The 20,228-nt window shown below is 36.3% G+C and overlaps 1 protein-coding gene across 1 annotated transcript in view; it reads left to right on the top strand.

The window, feature by feature from the left end:
• Positions 1–575: 575 nt before the first annotated feature.
• The window catches only part of LOC145266641 (uncharacterized), a 347,925-nt gene continuing 328,272 nt past the window's right edge, over positions 576–20,228 (top strand). The window contains exons 1-3 of the mRNA XM_080122566.1: positions 576–580; positions 1,083–1,283; positions 15,228–15,454. Coding sequence (XP_079978692.1) covers positions 576–580; positions 1,083–1,283; positions 15,228–15,454 — 433 coding nt within the window. The remainder of the gene's footprint in view (positions 581–1,082; positions 1,284–15,227; positions 15,455–20,228) is intronic.

Raw genomic sequence — 20,228 nt, forward strand, 5'->3', positions numbered from 1 at the left:
CGTTACTATTTAGAAAGACATTCTTTAAATGGTGAGGGAGTGTACTTTTTTTAATTCATTCAGTACTTTAATTTAACAATTTAACATACAAAACACTTATACAGAATACTTAAATAATAATGTTATTATTTAGAAAGTCATTTTTTGTCTGTGGAGGGGAGGGTATTTTTAAAACTATGCTGCACCTTAATCTTACATTTTTATGAACAAAATCTAACTTCTACAGAACACTGACCGTGCTGAAGTAATTACTTTATTATTTAGAAATTCATTCTCAATATGCGGGGAGCGAGAGTAAGAGAAAAAAAAGGAAATATAGAGAAAGAAAGTGGAAATTCTTTTTGAATCTATATGATTCAAATATGGAAATATTCCATCACCTCGCGGTGATAAATTCAGTCAAATATGAAAAAAACTCTGACATTTTTTATTTGAGATTCTTATTGAACACATTAAAAAAAAAAGAATAAAACTTTGTTGTATTTTCTTTAAGAAGAATGATAATTGTTGTACGAATCTCTTTCGCTCTATAAATGAGATAGTTATTCTATTCGTTAAAACCACTTTCTCACAAGATGCCGTTAGTCTTGTTTTATGCTATCCTTCTTTCCAAGGAAGGTGCTCGACTGAATTCCAATTTCTGGTTCCTCCGTGTAAAATATTTAACGCAAGAACGCTTACCATCGCTTCAAAAACTTTTCCTTTCTTCCTCTATGTACCTTAAACAAAATAGAATTTCCAAGAACAGTTTCTTGCCATGAATTTTCATTGTGTAACTCATTGATACAGAACTGCTTCCCTGAAAACTACAATACAGTCGGTTTTAAGTCCAACGCAAACAAATATTTGTCAAGCCGTCTTATAAGTAACTAAGTCCGTTCATCGTTTTCAATCCTCTCATCGTATTGTTCATCAGTCAACTGACAATTTCATTAAGCTTTTACCCTTGAGTTGCAGCCACGTCTTAATAAGTGATGAGTCATCAGTATTAAAAAAATCATGACAATTTCTATTGCCATCAGTTTATTTTCATTGTTTATTTTTTGTAATGCTAAATGTTTACCATTTTTCTTTAATTCCAGCATATTTGAAGAATACCTGTCGATTGGTAGCAAAGGAATCACCCTGAATTCAACAGACTACAGTTACTCAGTGGACTTGAATTTTAAAGATTGGAGTTCTTTTTGTGTTGCTATAAGCGAAAATGGTGACACAAGAATTTTGGTCCGTAAATTTAAGAAAATCGAACTAAAGATGACTGAATTACAATTAACAGATTTTAAGTAAGTAACATAATAACACTAACATTTTTGTGTTTTCGATGCACTCAAGCATATCTATAATAGAGCATTTGCTTGTGTCAATAAATTTATTGGTTTGTTTTACATGAGCTTTTCATTGTTAAATGCTCAGGTTGAATATCTATTCTTGTTTAAGTATGGAAACTTAACATTTGTGACTAATTGGAATACTTGGTTTGGAGAATATCACTTCATAACACGTAAATACTCTTTAATAATTAGAAGAGGTCAGAAGTGAAAATATTTCAAATCAAAACGATAAAAACGTGAAAAGTATATGAAAATAGACTTAACTTATTGAACAAGAAAAGTTTTTATTTTGATGAGAAAAGTTTTTATTTTGATGAGAAAAGTTTTTATTTTGATGAGAAAAGTTCTCAGTAAAAACTCTTAAAATGTTCAGATCTTGAGAATGTTGTAACATTTAATTGTAGTTCAAATCTCCTTAAAATAAAAGGTGGAACATTTTAGGCGGAGTCTTCTTGCTCCTCCAGGGGAACCTGTAAAAGGTGTAAAAAGTAGCACCTAATGTCAATTAGAATTTCCATGGACAGAGTTTCTTCCCAACGATTGCCTAGATGTAGAACACGTTATCATAAGATGGCTTCCCTGTGATCGATATCATAGTCATCTTCAAATTCAATTTAAACAAATACTTGTCATAAGCAATTATCATAAGTAATAAAATCTTCTTTATTCCATTTCTCATTTTTAATTCTGTTATAATATTATTCATTATTTAACTGACAATATATTAATTTCATCAACAATTATCTTTAAGTAGTTTTCATCCTTTATATTAGAGAAAAAGTAGGCCAATAAATATTAAGTTAAAATGGAATGATTTCAATAAGGAGGTTGTGGCAGGAGGTGGAAAATGTCAGCTGAATTGCTCATGCTCCTTCAGGGAACGTGTAAAAGATGTAAGAAGTAGCACCTAACATCAATTAGAATTTGTATAGAGAGAGTTTCTTCCCATATGCAGAAAATGTCACCAAAGGATTGGTTTCATGTGGTCTATAACATGGTCATATACAAATTCAATTTTAAAAGTATTGTCATTAACAATTATCATAAGTAATCAATATTCAATATTGAATTCCTCATCCTAAATATTATCCCAACTTCTTCGATAAAATTACTGAGGAGCTAATACAGGCTTAGCTCTACCGTCTATTATGTCCGGGTGTCCCTGACCAAATAAAGGCAAATGAGTTTCTCTTTTGATAAATCCCAAGGTGAGTTGGGACCACGCATTCACAAACAAATAATGTACTCGACACACAAATTTTAAAAATTCAAGAGAAAGATCATCGACTACAGGTTTTATCAAGAGATGTCTGAGTCCGATTTAAAAAGACACAAATAATTCCCCTCCCAAGATTTGAAGTCGTGTAGATTTCAATATCTTTTTCTCTTGGGGTTCATTATAATTGGTTCTGTAAACTTTCTTTTTATTCCCGATCTTCTCGGTTCGGGCATGGTTTATGGTGGTTCGATATCAAACGCTTCGTATAGTATATCAATTGGATCTTCCTTTTCATCAGGTTTGTCATGTTCGTTGTCTTTTATATGACGTTTTCTCAATTGATTTTGATGTCTTTGTGTATCCCTTTCGGACCTTTTATCATGTAGACCAAGTCGCCGATACGTTTATCTACCGTACCAAACTCCCAATATGAAATATTATTTTTCATACATTTAAAATATACACGCTCACCAAGTTTAAACCTTTTACGTGATGTGTGCATAGTTTGATGGACGATTGCTTGCTTTGGTATTAATTTATTAAATGGTGATTTTATTTTTCTAGCAAAAATTAATTCTGCTGGCGATAATTTCGATGGTGTATTTTGATTCTTAGTTATCCTGTATATTTACAGGAATTGTTGTAATGCTTTATCCGTCGGGGTCCCTATTGATTTTCTAAGTGCACGCTTTATCGTGTCTACGGATCTTTCCGCTAATCCGGTGGTGTAGTTATATGTTTTACCTGAAAAGTGTCACAAAAGTCCTTGAAATCACTTGATGTAAATTGTGTTCCGTTATCTGTGACTATAATATCTGGCTCACCAAAAGTGCAAATATTTCATGCAGAAAACTTATTGTGTTATTTGTCATCGGGTTCTTGAAACGCTTTACTTCAGGCCATCTGGAAAAACTATCTACTACGATTAGGTAGTTTGTCCTTCGGTCGGTCTAGAAAAGTCTATATGAATGCATTACCATGAATGGTCAGTTTTTTTCCTAGGTTTATGAACTATCGTTGGTGTCTTTGCGGCTAACGCACAACCTTTACACTTGTTTACTGTTAGTGCAATATCCATATCCATGTTACGCCAGTAAATGTAACTCCGCATAAGTGCCTTCATCCTATTTATACCCGGGTGTCCTGTATGAAAATCACGTATGATCGTTTTCTGCAAGGTTTTCGGTATAACAACTCTTTCACTATATAATAAAACATCATTGCATACGGAAAATATGCTTTGCGTTTTTTCATCATTTTCCCTTATTTTTTTTTATGTCATCGTAATTTTCAGTCTCCCTTTTTATATCGGTTAACGTGACTGGTAATTTTTTTATTTTATTCGCCACCGTGTTTTTCCTCATAATTGGAACGTATAGCTGCAATTACTGACTCTTCAAGGGTTTCCTCCATTTTCGGTATAAGCCTTGTCAGGCCATCCGCATGACCTATTTTTTTCGAACACAGATGTTTTATTTGAAAGTCATAATTTAGCAAGATTGTACCCCAATGGAGTAGGCGATTTGCCGTATATACTGACAAGCCCTTTTTTGAGCTGAAGACTGTCACTAGGGGCTTGTGATATGTTTCCAGTGTAAAGTGTCTACCGTACAGGTAACGGTGGAATTTCGTCACCGCGAAAATAATGCTTAACCCCTCTTTTTCTATTTGAGAGTAAGCCTTTTCTGCCGGAAGTAGTGTCCTTGAGGCGTGAGCTATAGGTTTCTTCGATCTATCTGGCAGGATATGCTGTAGCAATGCTCCTATACCATACGAGCTCGCGTCGCTTGCAACACTTATTTCTAATTTTGGGTCGTAATATGTTAAAAATAGATCGGATGTCAACGTCTTTTTAATTTTCTCAAATGCGTCTTGACATTTTTTTGTCCATATCCATGGTGTTTCTTTCTTTAATAACTCGTTAAGTGGAGCTCTTGTCGTGCATTCCTTTGATAAATACTTAGTAGTAGTTTGCGAGACCTAAAAAGCTCTGTAGAGTCGTCACGTTATGTAGTGCCGGCGTGTTTTTAATTGCTGTCGATCTTTCCGGGTCTGGGCGTCGATCGCCTTTATTTATTATTTTCCCTAAATATTTGATTTCGTCTAAACAAAATTCGCATTTGTTTTCTTTCACCTTGAATCCGTATTCGTTTATTCTTGTGAATACTTCTTTTAGATGCTCTTGGTGTTCACTTATGGACGCGCTCCTGATGATTATGTCACCCAGGTATGCACAAGCACAATCTATTCTGTTCAGCATTGTATCCATTGCTTGTGGGAAAATCGCCGGCGCCACTTTGATCTCGCAGGGTAAACGGTTGTATTTGAACAACCCTTTGTGCGTGTTAATGCATAATATCTTTGAGCATTCTTCATCCATCGGAATTTGTAAATAGGCGTCGGACAAATCTATTTTTGAAATAATTTTGCCACCATTTAGTCTGGTAAATATCTCCTTAGGGCTTGGTTAAGGGTAGTGGTGGTCTTTTAATTTCTCGTTTAGGCCCGTAGAAAAGTCTGCACAGACTCGAATTTGTTCCGAGTTTTTTTTTTACGTACACCGTAGGGACTGCCCAGTGTCGATTTTCGATAAGATGCCTGTTTTTTTTTCAAGTCTATCTAGCTCGCTATTTATTTTGTCTAAACTGGCGAATGGTACGTTCCTTTTTTTCTTAAACACCGGTGTTGCATCCTTTTTTTTTTTTTAGTTCAAACGAAGTCTTAAATTTATTGCATCTTCCCAGTCCAGTAGTAAATACTTCTGGGAATTTTTTTAGATCGTTTTTAATATATCTGATGTTCGGGTGCAATTGGTTATTTTTCTACAAAAAAGCGTTCATTGGTTTATCCCAAAGATTGAATTTTTCAATCCAGTCAATTCCCAATAAGTTCTCGCTTTCTTTAATTACGAAGATTTTCAATTTCTTCGTCGTGCCATTTAAATTAATGGGCAGGATGACCTCTCTTTCGAATTTTATTTCGTCTTCTGTCACTGTTCGCGCACCTTTACTTGACTTTTGAAGAGTCGGTTTACCCAGCTTTTTCCAAGTGTTGACGTTTCTTAATGGCAAATCCGATCCAGAGTGAAGCTGAAATTTCACTTGTTTGTCGAAAATATTACTGATACATATTTTCGTAAATTATTTTTCCCTTTGTCGTTTGTTCTCATTTGGTGTACTCTATTTTTTGTTCTGCAGCAAACACTCTTATGTCTAACTTTATCGCAATTGTAGCACCTGACATTTTTGTAAGGACAATCCTTTTCAAAATGTTTTTCATCACATACATATTTACGTGATATACTTCAGTTGGAGATATTCCGCCAGGTGGCGTGTTGCATGTCTTACTGGAGGCAACATAGGCGTCTTGCCTATTTGGCGGTCGTTGCAGAACTCTCCCGGTATTGGTGATTGATACTTTTGTATATCTCGCTCACCCACCTCTGTTAATAAGTGGGCGTCTCCATAATACCCCCTTCCAAGATTTGTTGATTTCAATATCTTTTTCTCTTAAAGAGACATCAAATAGACTAAAAATAATAGCGAAATAATAAAAAGGCTAATAAACACCAAATTTATAAAATGTACGGCATAATCGCGTTGCTACACCGGTTCTCATCAGATCACCGAAGTTAAGCAACGTTGAACCAGGTTGGTACCAAATAGGTGACATTTAGGGATTCTAGGCGCTGTATGTGCTCTCCGCTTATCTTGGCATTTGTTTCCAGTCGTCCGAAACATACACTTCACTTGCCCCTGGAATTTAACAATATCGACTCAGGAGGATGTGGTTGAAGATTGCGCATTTCCTGTCACAAAAATTTCACGTGCAGGCACCCCTTTGTGGGTATCCATAGTCTGTCAAAGACTGAAGGAGCCTGTGTGTATAAAATAGGCTAACGAAAATATAAATAAAAAGGGTGATTAGACAAAAACTACATGCAATAGACTAATAAACAAAAGCTTTATGAAATAAGTTAAACCATGAATACATTTAATAGGCTAATTAAAAAGCTGTCATATAGTTGGCTGTATATATATATATATAACATGTTCATATATTTACGGAACGAACATTTTAACAGTCTATTTACTGTGTTATCATGTCGTATGCTAGATGTGTATTAATGAGTGTATATATTTATTCATGTATCTGAGATTGTTTAGCAATGTTCTTATGTGTGTGTAAATTCATAACAAAAACCTTTATGACCAACTATTTTTTTACAAAGGATTTACCAGTTATCAAGGCCCGGAGGCCACTCGAGGATAAGGGTTATTGAGTGTGCAGTAGTCAATGGGAAAATATCATAGTAATCGTTTGTCGTGGAAATTTGGTAAATTGAATTACTTAAGGGAACGGCTCATCAGGAACTTGTTTATGTTGGACTTGAAGACGACCATATTGTAGTGAGCTAGAAAGCAGGGAAATGGAAGCGAGATCAACAAGGGTACAGTTCTAAGAGAGAAGCTTTGTTCATGGAATCTACGTTTAGGTTTAGTTATAGATAAAGAATGGGGTAAATTATTGTTAGTGGCTTTAGCTTGGCGAGTGTTTTTGTGAAATTTTGACAGGGTAAAATATAGATTGAAGCTCAGACAAGCACTTGACATGAAAATAACGATAAAACAGAGACAGGCTCGTAACATCTATTACTAAGAAGAGATAAGGGCATCCCCTACTAGGATACAAAGTCTATTTTGAACTCTGTGAGCAAGGATAAGGTCTTTCTATCAGCTCCTGTCCAGATATGGGAACAGTATTCCATCCTAAAACGTACTTGATTCTTATAGAGTAGGAGAATTGCATCAGCAGTGAGATATCTAATGGAGCGATAGAATGATCCCATCATTTTCTAGCGAACTTGGCAACGGATTTGATGTACGTGTTCCATTTCAAATCAGGAGTAAAGATCAGACCTAGAAGCTTGTGAAACATGGAGCCTCCCCAAGACGAGAGCCATTCATTCCAGTTGATGCCAGACAGGGATAAGAGCGTTGATGATATAAAGATTGAAACTAGATTTTAGATGCACTAAAATCAACAAGTCCCTTTTTCCTCATTGTACAACGTGTACAAGATTAGAGAGGGGAGAATCAGAGAGAACCTGGTCATTAACGGCATTTGAAGTGTTTCCATGTGGTAAAATCGTCAGCATAAATGTCTTGAAATGATATTATGATGTGATTTTGTGATTTGGGAGATCATTGATATAGATCAGGAAGAGAGTTGGGCTCACGATGGACGCCTAAGGGACTCCAGCATTAATACTGTGAGCTTCCGATTTCTGTCCATTTATCTATCTAATGAACCTATCTGAGAGCAATGATTCAACAATTGAGAAGACATTTTCAGCTATAATGTAGCTGGAGATTTTGTCGAGTAGACCTTTATGCCATAACCTATCAAAGGCCTTTGATATGTCAAGAACAATTGCCCAAGAAAGGAAGCTTCTGCCAAGAGATTCGCTAACCGTTAGTATATCTTCTATAGATCGAGCAGAACGAAAACCATATTACATGCCACTAAGGATTTTTTTTGTTTTTGTTTTTATTTTGTTTTTTGTTTTTTGCTGAGGAGGTTAACACAGCTTTCTGCAACTTAGTCTTGACACACAGGAAACATATACGTCTGTAATAAAAGGGAGATGACCAATCATCTGAATTCTTAAATACAGGGCATATTGATAAGGTTTTCCAGGGTGTTCGAAAGACAACGCTTAAACAGCCTTGTAAGTATGAGGGCTACTTCTGGTTGAAGCTTTTTCAGCACTATAATAAGAATGTCGTCAAGGCCAGTTGCTTTACTGAAATCAAAGCTTTTAATGAGCTTGGCAACATCACGCACAGCTATTTGTATGTCACATAGCGAGTTTTCAGATACAGGAAGAAATAATAGGGGTTGGCGGCCTTGAGCGCATAGGGTAGAATTAGTTGCAAAAGTCTTGGCAAAGAGTTTAGGTTTGTCCGATGCTGACAAGATTACCTCATGTCTGTAGTGATCAGGGTTACCGATCTGTAGAGGATATAAAATGTGTTCAAAACTCCAACCTCACATTAACACAACGAAAATACCATGTTACATATGTACAAGAGACATTTATTTACACAGAATGGAAAAAGAACAATAAAAACGTGTATGTAGGTGTACACGAACGATCTTTTATAATGTTGAAATATTCGTTGTGGGTATATGTGTGTGAGCTGACAAAGTTCTGATAGGTTCGTTAAATATTGTCATAAGAAATAATTTTTTATGACAGAATCGAGAATGTATGCCTGTGTGCACGCGAGAGTTTTTTCTTTCGGCAGGGGTAAATTCGTGGAGCAGTCGTGTCTGTTCATTGTCGTGTTAATGCAAAAAAAGAAGAACAGAAACAAACAGAGAGGGTCAAAGGTCACAGGAAATGGCGCACATGTTACCAGTCGCATTGATTTGCATGTGCGCTATACGTGAATAGCTTACTTTGTGTCTGTGTGTTCGGGCTAGACACAAACCTAATTTAGCGGTCGTACGGCTCACACGAGGTCCATAGATGATAAATGGGACAGCGCCTGCGCTACTGTTCAGGACCTTGTTTGCTATTTGCCAAAACTAGTGCTAACAAAGCCGCTGCTCAGCTACTTTGGACTTAATGGGCTGAGCATATAACTCTCTTGCGTTCTTTAATATTCTTTTGCCGTGGTTACTGGCAGTCCTGAGCGCGGCTTTAGTCTCAGTACATCTATTACGTTGGAAGCAATAGAAAAGGTGATTTCTGTGCGCAATGCAGCAGCACATTCTGGAGAGAACCACGGCTAGCTGTTAGGTTTTTGTTGGATATTTTTGAAATGTATGAAGTGGTCGTTACCTACAACAAACTATTCTGTTAGGTCTGATACTATAGAGAGCACATGTTTTTAAACATGAAACGCAGAGGTAGATTGGATATAAATGTACGGAAGCTATTTCTGTCAGCCATTAAGTATCGATATACTGTACGATGAAGAGGTACGTCTGAGGACTTATTATATTTCATTTTTTATCTTAACTGGTATAACCAGGTGGCCAGAAGATCTCAGCCGATACAGAATGGATGAACATAGCTCAGGGCAAGTTGTGAGAAAAAGGTCTAGGAGACTTACATACTGACCGTCAGTGCCGGGCAAACGAGTGGGTTCATGAACAATCTGAATTAGGTCATCACCAATGGAGAAATCGTGATAGAACCTCCCATCATTATCTGTTTTGTTTGATTAGGCTAACCATTCAACATTGTCAACATTGAAGTCTCCACAGACATGAATGTTAGCTGAAAGACGAGCAGACAGAATGTGGTCAATTTTCTCAAATATGGTCTTAAAGATACTAACTCCGCTGTTGTGAAGGTAATAGAGGGCATATATAAATACAGTGGTGTTAGTAAGTGCAACCCGGAAGTACATATATGGTAATTTACGGTCTTCTCTGGAGATGTCTTTACCACATGGAAAGCCATCTCTAATGTAGGCTCATATTCCATGCCTATGGCGATCTTGGGGGTTAGATTTTCATGTTAAGTTAGAGTATCCTTTAATTACGAATTCATCTAGGGAAATAGTCGGTCCAATGCCAGTTTCGCTTAAGAATAATAGGTCTGTTTGATCTCCTGTAATTGAATTTCAATTTCTGTAAGGTTTGAACGTAGACCCCTGATGTTGGAGACGGAATCATAGTTGTGGGAGTCTACGTTGGAAGTTGGACTTCTGGGTTTAATCGTGTATTCTTTCTGGAGACATTTATGGTGGAGTTTTGTGATTTGTTGAACAAGTCGACAGGCTTGGTTAGAGCAGAGAGGAAAAGTAAGGAAGAAAAAGAAACCAAGACAATTTTTGTAGCCCATGAAAAGATAAAGCCATCTAGTAGCGTTGTGTATATTTATAGCAGTGCATGTTATAAGGTGGCTATAGAAAATTCGTTTGTGGATGTATATACAATCAATACATTTTCGGAACGGAGCAATACATAACAGTTCATAGACAAAGAGACGAACATCTTTGTCAGTGGAGACATAAGCAGAAGACACATAACTTTTCAAAGTTTCTTTCATGTTGTAATTAAAGATGCTTTTCCCCCGAAAAGAGAAAACGTCAAGGCGTGAAATATATTTCGATATAATCATTAATTTATATGCTGGTTTCCTTCTCTTCTAAGTTGAGTATACCTCGTAAAAGTTCACATTTTGGTATCTCGCCCCCTTTTCACTTCCACGGGCGTCAAGTCCAAACCTAGGGGCACAAGGCCCCCAGTCCATGTGCTAACGCGTTGGATACCGAACTGCCATCTCTCCTCACTACCCAGTGCATATCCCAAATCCTTTCTTCTTCGGTTTTTTGTCGTCACCAATAACATATTTCATTGTTTATCTAAATTTCTGTTTTATACACTACTAGCGAGGTGGACCCGGCGTTGCCCGGGTGTTTTGAGGTGTGTGTGTCGGGGGGTTAAAAAAAGTAAGTATGAGGATTGAACCCGAACCGTTGAGGCAAAGTCGTGAAAAAAAAACGTGCGACGTTAACCATTGCCCCACCGCGACATGCTTAAAAAAAACACGTTTGAATTTATTTAATTACTTGGATTTAGCAGATGCTCGTTTTAATGAGTTAATGAGGTAAAGTTTGACTGCGGGATTTCATTTACTGCTGAAGACTCCCCCCCCTCAAGATGTTATAGGAAAAAGACTAACCCACATGCAGCGAGCGAGAAATATTGAATATTTATCTTCCCGAAATCGAGCAAATTAAATAGACAGGCGAGCTTCGTTGTTAAGTGTGAGATATTACGATTTATATGTGATATAAAAAGTTTTTAAAAGTTGTGCAGCGAGCGACCGCTTCTCTGAAAGAAGCCATCTATATGCACACAGAAAAAGCGAACACACATACATACATACATACATACATACATACATACATACATATTCGCTTTTATATTTATAGATGTCTTCTTTAAACAGCTTCCACAAAGAGACTGATCTGAAAACCTTAGTGTTATCTCTGTCTGCAAACGTGGGAAACGAATCTATTTTTGTCTAAGAATCATTGTTTATCTAAATTTCTGTTTTATATACTATTATTTTAAACTTTTTATTATATAAAAATATCAACGTATTGTAAAATATTTAACATAAATATTATTGCTCTAAATACTTTACCTGCTTCTATAACATTCTGTTCTGTTATTCAAACATTCAATTTTGTTATCGAAATCTTTCTCTGAACAGGCTACACATCATTTCCCGGACCAACAATTTAACAAAGCTACATGAAATAAACTAATAAACAAAAGCTACAGGAAGCAGACAAATAAACATTCACAAAATAGACTAATAAGCAAAAATGTTATCCTTTTTACAAATCCACCAAATATATGACAAATATATGACAAATATATGACACGGCCTTTATCAGAACCGAATACAACAGACATGCCTCAAATATGTTATACAATTTATTCACGGAAAAAGTTGTAATCACTATTTTCTTAATTCAGACTGTCTTTGATTTCGCAGCCTTTGTCAGTTATTGGAATAATAGCAAATATTCACCCAGTTAAAGGAAGGAAGATAATACAAAATATACTTTAAACGAACGAAGAGTTCGCATATACGTTTCCAACAAACGTGTACTTGTGCACTTGGGAATTTTTGTCAGTGTACGACCAAGAAAACAAATAATAAAAGTCTTTCTTACATACGTGCGCGGTCGTTGGTCCTCATTCGTTTTATTGACGCTTCCCTGTGTGGGCCCTCTCCTGTACAATTGTATCGTCTCGTGATTTTTGATTGGTTATTTAACTTTGGTAAATAAAACTCATGTATAGAAACAATTTGGAAAAAAGAATACCTCCCTACAAAAGCACCTAGAAAATTGTGGATGGCCTATGCCCCTCCAGGGGCTAAAGGCGATGGATGGTTGGATGGATGGATGGATAAATAGAAACAATAGAGACATGTTGTAATTTCAAATGTTTTATTGGGGAAACAAGTTTGTTCACGAGGGGTTAGATTAATAGATAGGCTAAAATTAATTCCTTTTTACTTATTTTTACTTCCGGGATTGAGAGACTATATGACAGATATAGGTATGACATGTGCTCAGATTATTTCTACATCTTTATATACATGTTGCTTCTGTTGATTCCCGACTCTGATTGTGTAGAAACTCTATTCTGTCTTCGGAACATGTACTGTAATTTCATTCGATACCTGATTTCTAGCACGTTTTGTCAAGGGAGCTAACCCTTGACCACCTTTGCTAGCTGCACTGAGTGTATTTTATTTTGTCACCAAGGTATCCTAACATGTACTCTGTTATCCTTGGCGTCATTCATGCTAGTAAACCTAACCTCTACTTAGTGGCGTTGGGTCTCAGTATATAACAAAAGCTGCTTTACCCATAATACCAATTTAAGTTACTCGTTCCAGTCAATCAAAACTCTAGTCCTGTTTTATTCTGTTGTTATACTCTATTATCATTATCAGTTGTTTTTTTTGTTTTTTTTTTACATGGGGATCACCACTTATAACGGCCCGGAAGCCACTCGAGGATAAAGGTTATTTTGTGTACAATAATCAATGGGATAATATCATAGTAATAGTTGATATTGGAGATTTAATAAAGTGTCTTATTTAAGGGGGCGATTAATCAGGAATTTTTTTATGTTGGAATTAAAGACGTCCAAGTTGTAGCCAGGTGGGAAACAGGCAAACGGAAGAGATTTCTACAGGCGTGCACTTTTCAGAAAAAAGCTATGTTCATGGAATCTACGTTTTGATTTAGGCACAGATAAAGTGTGGGGGAAATTACTGACAGTGGTTTTAGCTAGACGGGTGTTTATCATGAAGGATTGGCGAGGGGGCCAGAGATTGGAGCTCGGACGAGCACTTGCCATGGAAATAACGATAAAACAAAGATAGGCTCGCAACGACTCTTATGTGGAAGAGAGGTTGCAGGGAAGAGAAGAGAGCATCCCCCACTAAGCCACGAAGTCTATTTTGTACTTTGTCAAGGCAGGATAGGGTGTGTTTTGAAGCTCCAGCCGAGATGTGGCAACAGTACTCCATCTTTGGACGTACTTGGCTTTTATAGAGATAGAGAATTGCATCAGTAGTGAGATATCTTCTGGAGCGGTAAAAGGATCCCAACATTTTCCCAGCAGCCTGGGTAACAGACTTGATATACGTGTTCCATTTCAGATCAGGAGTAAACGTCAAACCTCGGAGCTTGTCAAAACATGAAGCCTCTCCAAGACGAGAGCCATCCATTTCATTTGATGCTAGATGAGGAACAACGTTGATGATGTAAAGTTAGGAGCTTGGTTTTAGATGCATTAAAGGTAACCAGCCACGACTTCCCCCCACTGAACCACGCGCTCAAGATCAGAGGAGAGGGAATCAGAGAGAGCTTTGTCATTTACAGCCTTTGATGTGTTGCTGTAGATTGTCATGTCATCAGCATAGATGTCAATGAATGATTAAAGTATGTGTTTTGGGAGATCATTGATGTAGATCAGAAAGAGAGTTGGGCCCAGGATGGACCCCTGGGGGACTCCAGCATTTATACTGTGGGCCTCTGATTTCTGCCCATCAACCACTACTCTTATGAGCCTATCAGAGAGAAATGATTTAATTATTGAGAAAACATTTCCAGTTATACCATAGCTTGACATCTTGTGAAGTAGGCCCTTATGCCAAACCTTATCGAAGGCCTTTGATCTGTCAAGAGCAATTGCCCTAGAAAGGAAGCCTTTGTCGAGAGATTCACTAATCCTATGGGATATAACAGTTAGCACATCAGCTGTAGATCTAGCAGAATGGAAACCATATTGCATATCACTAAGGATGTTATTTCTGCTGAGGTGGTTGACTACTTCGTTATTTAATATGGGTTCCAGTGACTTATTATTTAGGAGAATATTTGAAAATAATCTTCCCTCACATAATTATTCGTCGGTATTTTTTTTTGGGGGGGGGGTGGAGGGCTTTATCTAACCTCGATAGAGAATGATTTGAGCATTCAAGCTTTACCTTTAGAAGATACCGTTATGGAACTGTTGATGATTATGATGATCATGACCATCATGATAAGCAGCAGTAAATTGGATCCGAATGCAACATCAAATATAAAGATGTCACTATTATAAGTTTATTACGATGATCATCAAATATTGCAAAGATGATTAAACTGCAATGCTTGCTATCAATTGTTCACAAATACATTGACAATAACGACCAGACGCTATTGTATCTTCGTGAATATGGCTTTGGATTTTACCAGAGACTTTTAATATGGTCACAGACCTAAAAGTCTTGGGTATGAAATTAATCCGCCTTCAGTGACCCTGTATTGCTTAGATGATTAAACAACATTTCTTGCTGTTAATTGTTCACAAATTTATTGACAAAAACGATCACAGTTCCATTGTATCCCAGTGTCGATGCCATTAGATTTTTACCACAGCTTTTTAATGTTGGTAATTCACTTTGGGTGATTATGCCAGGAACTGAAATTCCTGACGGTATTCTTCTAACATTATCTCCTGCTATAGCTCTATTGCTCATTTGTGCTGTTTTTTTTTACTCCTGGAGCTGCTTCTGCTATCAAATATATTGATGATATAAACTATTGTCTTCATTTAAAATAATTTTTTTTTTTCAGATTTAAAATTATAATTGGTCGAAATTTTTACGGCTACATTACAAAACTGGAGATTTTCAACGAATTCTTGTCATATGGTCAGTTTATCAACTTACCAGGATCACCATACATCAACTGGGCTAACTATGTTCCGTCATGGGGAGCCCAGTTACAAGTTCCGAGTCGTGACCCTATCGTGGATATCTGTGATTTTGAAGTTGATAGTTATAAATGCCCATCGAAGCCAGGTGAGTATCTTCTCATTAAGCACTTTTAATCTATTTTTATCTGATGAAATATCACCGAATTTGGCCATGCTGGATTCTCAGGATGTTGTAAATACTGCGTACCCACTGATGAAGACTGGCATTGTTGAAACGTCTATGGCGACCGGTCCAATCTTTTTCATAGAAATTTTAACTGCAGCTGACCATCTAGCCGATAGGTTTACGACGTTAGGTTACAATGACTAAATTATAAGATGATTATCACAAAAATAGGAAATGCTTATTGACTGTAGTTTTGAAGCCTTTAGGTTGATGGAAAATAGTGACCAAGAAGAGAGTTCTACAACCTTGCAATTCTTTGAAAGAAGTTACTGGAATATGAAGATGTACTTTAATGATGTATTAAAATAGCAAAGTGATGAAGACCAGTAGACTATCGAGTCAAACGAGCAAGGGAACCAGAGAACAGATCAGACAGTTCTGGAAAGCACATACCATAATATTATTTATAAAAAGACTGAGACTAGCAACATCACGTCTGTAAGAGAGAGGTTGCAGTGAACAAGAAATGGTAGAGCTAATCAAATCACAGATACCTTTCGGCATTTTATCAAGAACCTTAAAAAAGGACAGATATTCATCAGCCCAAATGTTGCAATATTACTACAGACATGGTCTGATGGTGGTTTTGTATCGATAGAGCATAGTTCTGATTGTGAGAAAGAATTTAAAGCAACAGAGTGGACCGATTTCATGTAAAGTTGTTTTAATGCATATCAACCATTTTGAGTTATTTAATGCCGAATCTGATGATTTTGGAAAATATTTTTATGCTTCAAGTTCGTTATTACATCTTAAAATATTTATTTATAATGTTTAGTTTGGTTATTTTGCGTTACAGCATATTAACATTTTTTTTTGGTTTTAATATTTTTTATACTCCAAATTCTTTATAACTTTATCTGTTCATGGCATTTAGTTTGGTTATTTTGTTTTATGGCATTTCAATCGTTTTCAGGTGCAATCATTTTGGTAAAAGTTTTTATGCTTCAAGTTCTTTTTACAAATATGAAGTTAATTCGTTCCATAACCGCCAACGTATCTCGAAAAAATCGTTTCTCAAAATATTTATTCTTATTTAAATTAAAAGAAAGAGACTTAATTCGTCTTATGAGTAAAAAATTACTCAAAACAAGTTCAAGTTATGCTACAATTTTCACTCAACAATCACTAAAGAAAGGTAAATACAACAGCAATGATACTGAAATTGACATATAAATAATTAACATAAATGATAATAAAACAATGAAAATATAGAGTTGTACTCATCGTTTAGGCAAGTGTTAGCGTAAGGGATGCATACAAAGAGGGGAAAGAAAAGCAAGGATACCACACACACAGATACACATGCACACACACACATGCGCACTCACACACACACGATATGGTAACTAAAAAGGGAAAGATTATACACAAGTAAAAGACAGCTTAGCCCAACCTGATAAACTTTTCCTGCTTTGCATTTTGTATTTTTGGGCATTATTTGTATTTTTTTTTTAATTTTTAATTTTTTTTTTTGCGTCGCACGATTTTTGAAATAGCTCATAAATTTGTGTATCTTAGAGCGTAAATATAGATACAATGTATCATCGTATTTCAAAAATATCTTATTTTAATGAATTCGCATCCCAACCTATTACTGTATCTTTAAATGTTCATCCATGTTGCTTAGTTAGGTTGTCTTCTTTTACGGCAAATATACACTTTTGCCAAATGCTTTTATGCTTCAAGCATTTTATATTTATCCTCATAGAGTTCAGTTTGTTCGTTTTGTAGAAAGAAATTGTTGGTTATGTTTGAGGTTTTTTCAGAATATGATTTAATTTTGCAAAGAAAGAAAACAATAGCATACATGTTTGATACATTTAAGTCACAAAGTTGATATCTTCAGACAGCCTGATCTGGTACCACCAGACCAATGTTGTGAAGGTTTGATCAGAAGGCTGGATCCGATGGCTGGTCAACAGAATATTGCATCAACTAGAGAATGAAATGTTATCTTCTATTATATTAAAAATAAAAGTTGTCTGTGTGTGTGTTTGTATGCCTATTAAAACTTTCGTCATCCGTATCCGACCAGATCGAACCCGGTAGCATCTGACAGAGCAGTGCCTCAGATAAATAATATGTGAAAATTAGAAAAAATAGATTAGTTCTGTATTGGTTAACTGAACCATTTCTTGCAAGGAGGAGGGGTCACTTTTTGCGGCAGGATTTTCGCAAGCAACGCACGGGAAGCAAACTAAAACTTTGGTTTAAAACGTTATTTTAGAGGGTCATGATGTCATAAGTCGTGACAACTAGTGTGTTAGTTACTAAATCTTCCCTTCTTTTCTTATTCGCATTTCAGGATGAACCCAGCTGTCGCTGCTTATTTTTTTTAGTTGCACGAGTGCTCGCTGCTATTTTGATTGAAAGAAAAGTTGTTTGGATTCATATATTTATTTTTAGGGGCTGGATCTGAAGAATAGCTACTTCTCTTCGTATCCCTTCTGCCAACATATTTGGTGGGGAGGTGGTTCTTCTTTTTTTGTGGCGATTTCATTCTTTTCTAGGTACTGATAAAAGTGCTCAATATCCTTAGTATAGCATCTGTGTCCAAATCGAACGTTATGTTCACCCGAGCAACGTCGAGTATCAATGCTAGTCTATTATATAAAGGAAAGTCGTCTGTGTGTTTGTATGTATGTTTTTATGTCTGCTAAAAAATTCGCCAACCGCATGCGATCGGGTCGAAATCGGTACATCTAAAAGAGCAATGCCCCGAATACATAATAAGTGAAAATTAGGGGAAAAAATGATTAATTCTGTGGTGGTCAACTCGACCATTCCATGCAAGGAGGGTCACTTTTCACATCGCCATTTTTGCAAGTCACAAATGCATATCAAACTGAAACTATGATTGAAGACGTTATTTTTCAAGGTCATAGCGTTATAAGTCGTCGTGGTCCAATAAGCAAACGCGTTTGCAAATAACGTGTTTCCCTTCTTTCCCTTATTTGTTTCAGGTTGGAGCCTACCTACACTGGCTATTTTTTTCTGGTCGCACGAGCATTCGCTGCAACTTTGATTGAAATAAGGGTTGTTTTGATTCATTTACTTTATGTTTTTAGGGGGATTTCTATGCACGAGCTGATGGGAACGTTTCACCAACTTCTTCCTTTTTGTGGGGATTCCTCAATATCTTTAGTAAAGCAGCTGTGCCCAAACACACACTTCAAGTCCAACTGGGCAACGCCGGGTATAAATGCTAGTCTATTATACAAAGGGAAATCGTCTTTGTGTGCGTGTGTGTATGTGTGTGTGTGTGTGTGTGTGTGTGTGTGTGTATATGCGTGCGTGTGTTTGCATGTCTGGAGAATCCTACAACAGAAAGAAAAAGGATTAGCAGCGCGATCAGACTGTTATGTTATATTGGGGGTCTTCTTAAAAGAGAGTTTTATTAAAAGATGAGTCTTAGAGAGGGATGCTTAGAAGGAGTCTTATTACAGTGAGGGATGTTAAAAGACTCCGAGAGAGAGAGAGATTGTTCGTTTATAAGAGACTTAGAGAGATATTGTTCACGTTATAAGAGATTCTGATATATTAAGTGTTCATTCCTTAATTGTGTTGAATGGAAGAAGAAGAAAGCTCTTTGAGTGAGGACATATTGTTCAGACAGTTCGGACATGATGATGTTGAGACGTGCATGTAAAGACATATAACACAAATATATAATACAATTGGACTTTACCTTTGTATAAGAATCATAAACACAAGACGAGCTTTACAAAAAACACTTGAGGGTTTATTCTTCACACGGCCTGATTCCATCACCAAGAATTCAAAGTCTCACATTTTTCCTTGAAGTGACGTCTCGCTCCTATACGACTGAATATCCCTGAGTTTTCTCAATGACTGACTAACTCTAACTAAAGTTTTTCTCTATTCCTAGAACTTTCTATTTTTCCGTGACGTCATACACATGTTAAACATGTGCCTACTTTCACGTGTCCTGGACATACGTGTCCAAAATTTTTCCTATTTCTCAGTAACCTATTATCCAATATGTTAAAAACATTATCTTATAAGCTGCATTCTTTCAATTTAAAATTTCATAACAAACTTGATAGTTAACATTCTTTCCTTGAAATATTTATCTATATTCTAAACAAATGTTTGCTTTACATTTTTAAATTCTCACACGTAATCTATTTCTAAACCCAGATTACGAGGTTCGAATTTGTCTATTGCTATTTCATTTTCATTTTAAACTAAATTCTCCATTTTTATACTTACATGAAAAGGGGACAGCCCTTATCATGTAACAAGACTCCACGACTACGAGGAAAAATTCAATCTTCAGTTTGACAGAACGAAAAGCAAAAATTACACTCACGAGTCATTTTCGTGTCTTCTTTTTATTTGTTTGTTTTGTCCTTTTTCTTTTTACAACTTATGAGCGACACATTCAGTCTGAGAGGATTCTCTTGTGGTGGAAGAAAATTCGAACAATAAATACACAGTGTTTCAATACCCTTTTTTTGCATATCATGTCTGTCGGCATTCATTTTCGTTTTTCCAAAATAGCTTTTACGTGGTGTTAACTAATTAGGATACTTTTCGCTTCGAGAAAAAAAAGATAGCTAGACGTTTCAATTCGCTTTTGATCGGGGTACTTTTTCCTTCGGTGCTGTCATATTTGAAAACGCTTAAGAGTGCCAGAGAAAAATTAGGCTGGGCTCTGTCGGAATGG

This window comes from Euprymna scolopes, chromosome 41 (genome assembly GCF_053919585.1).
Source record: "Euprymna scolopes isolate OS-2025 chromosome 41, ASM5391958v1, whole genome shotgun sequence".
Taxonomy (NCBI): domain Eukaryota; kingdom Metazoa; phylum Mollusca; class Cephalopoda; order Sepiida; family Sepiolidae; genus Euprymna; species Euprymna scolopes.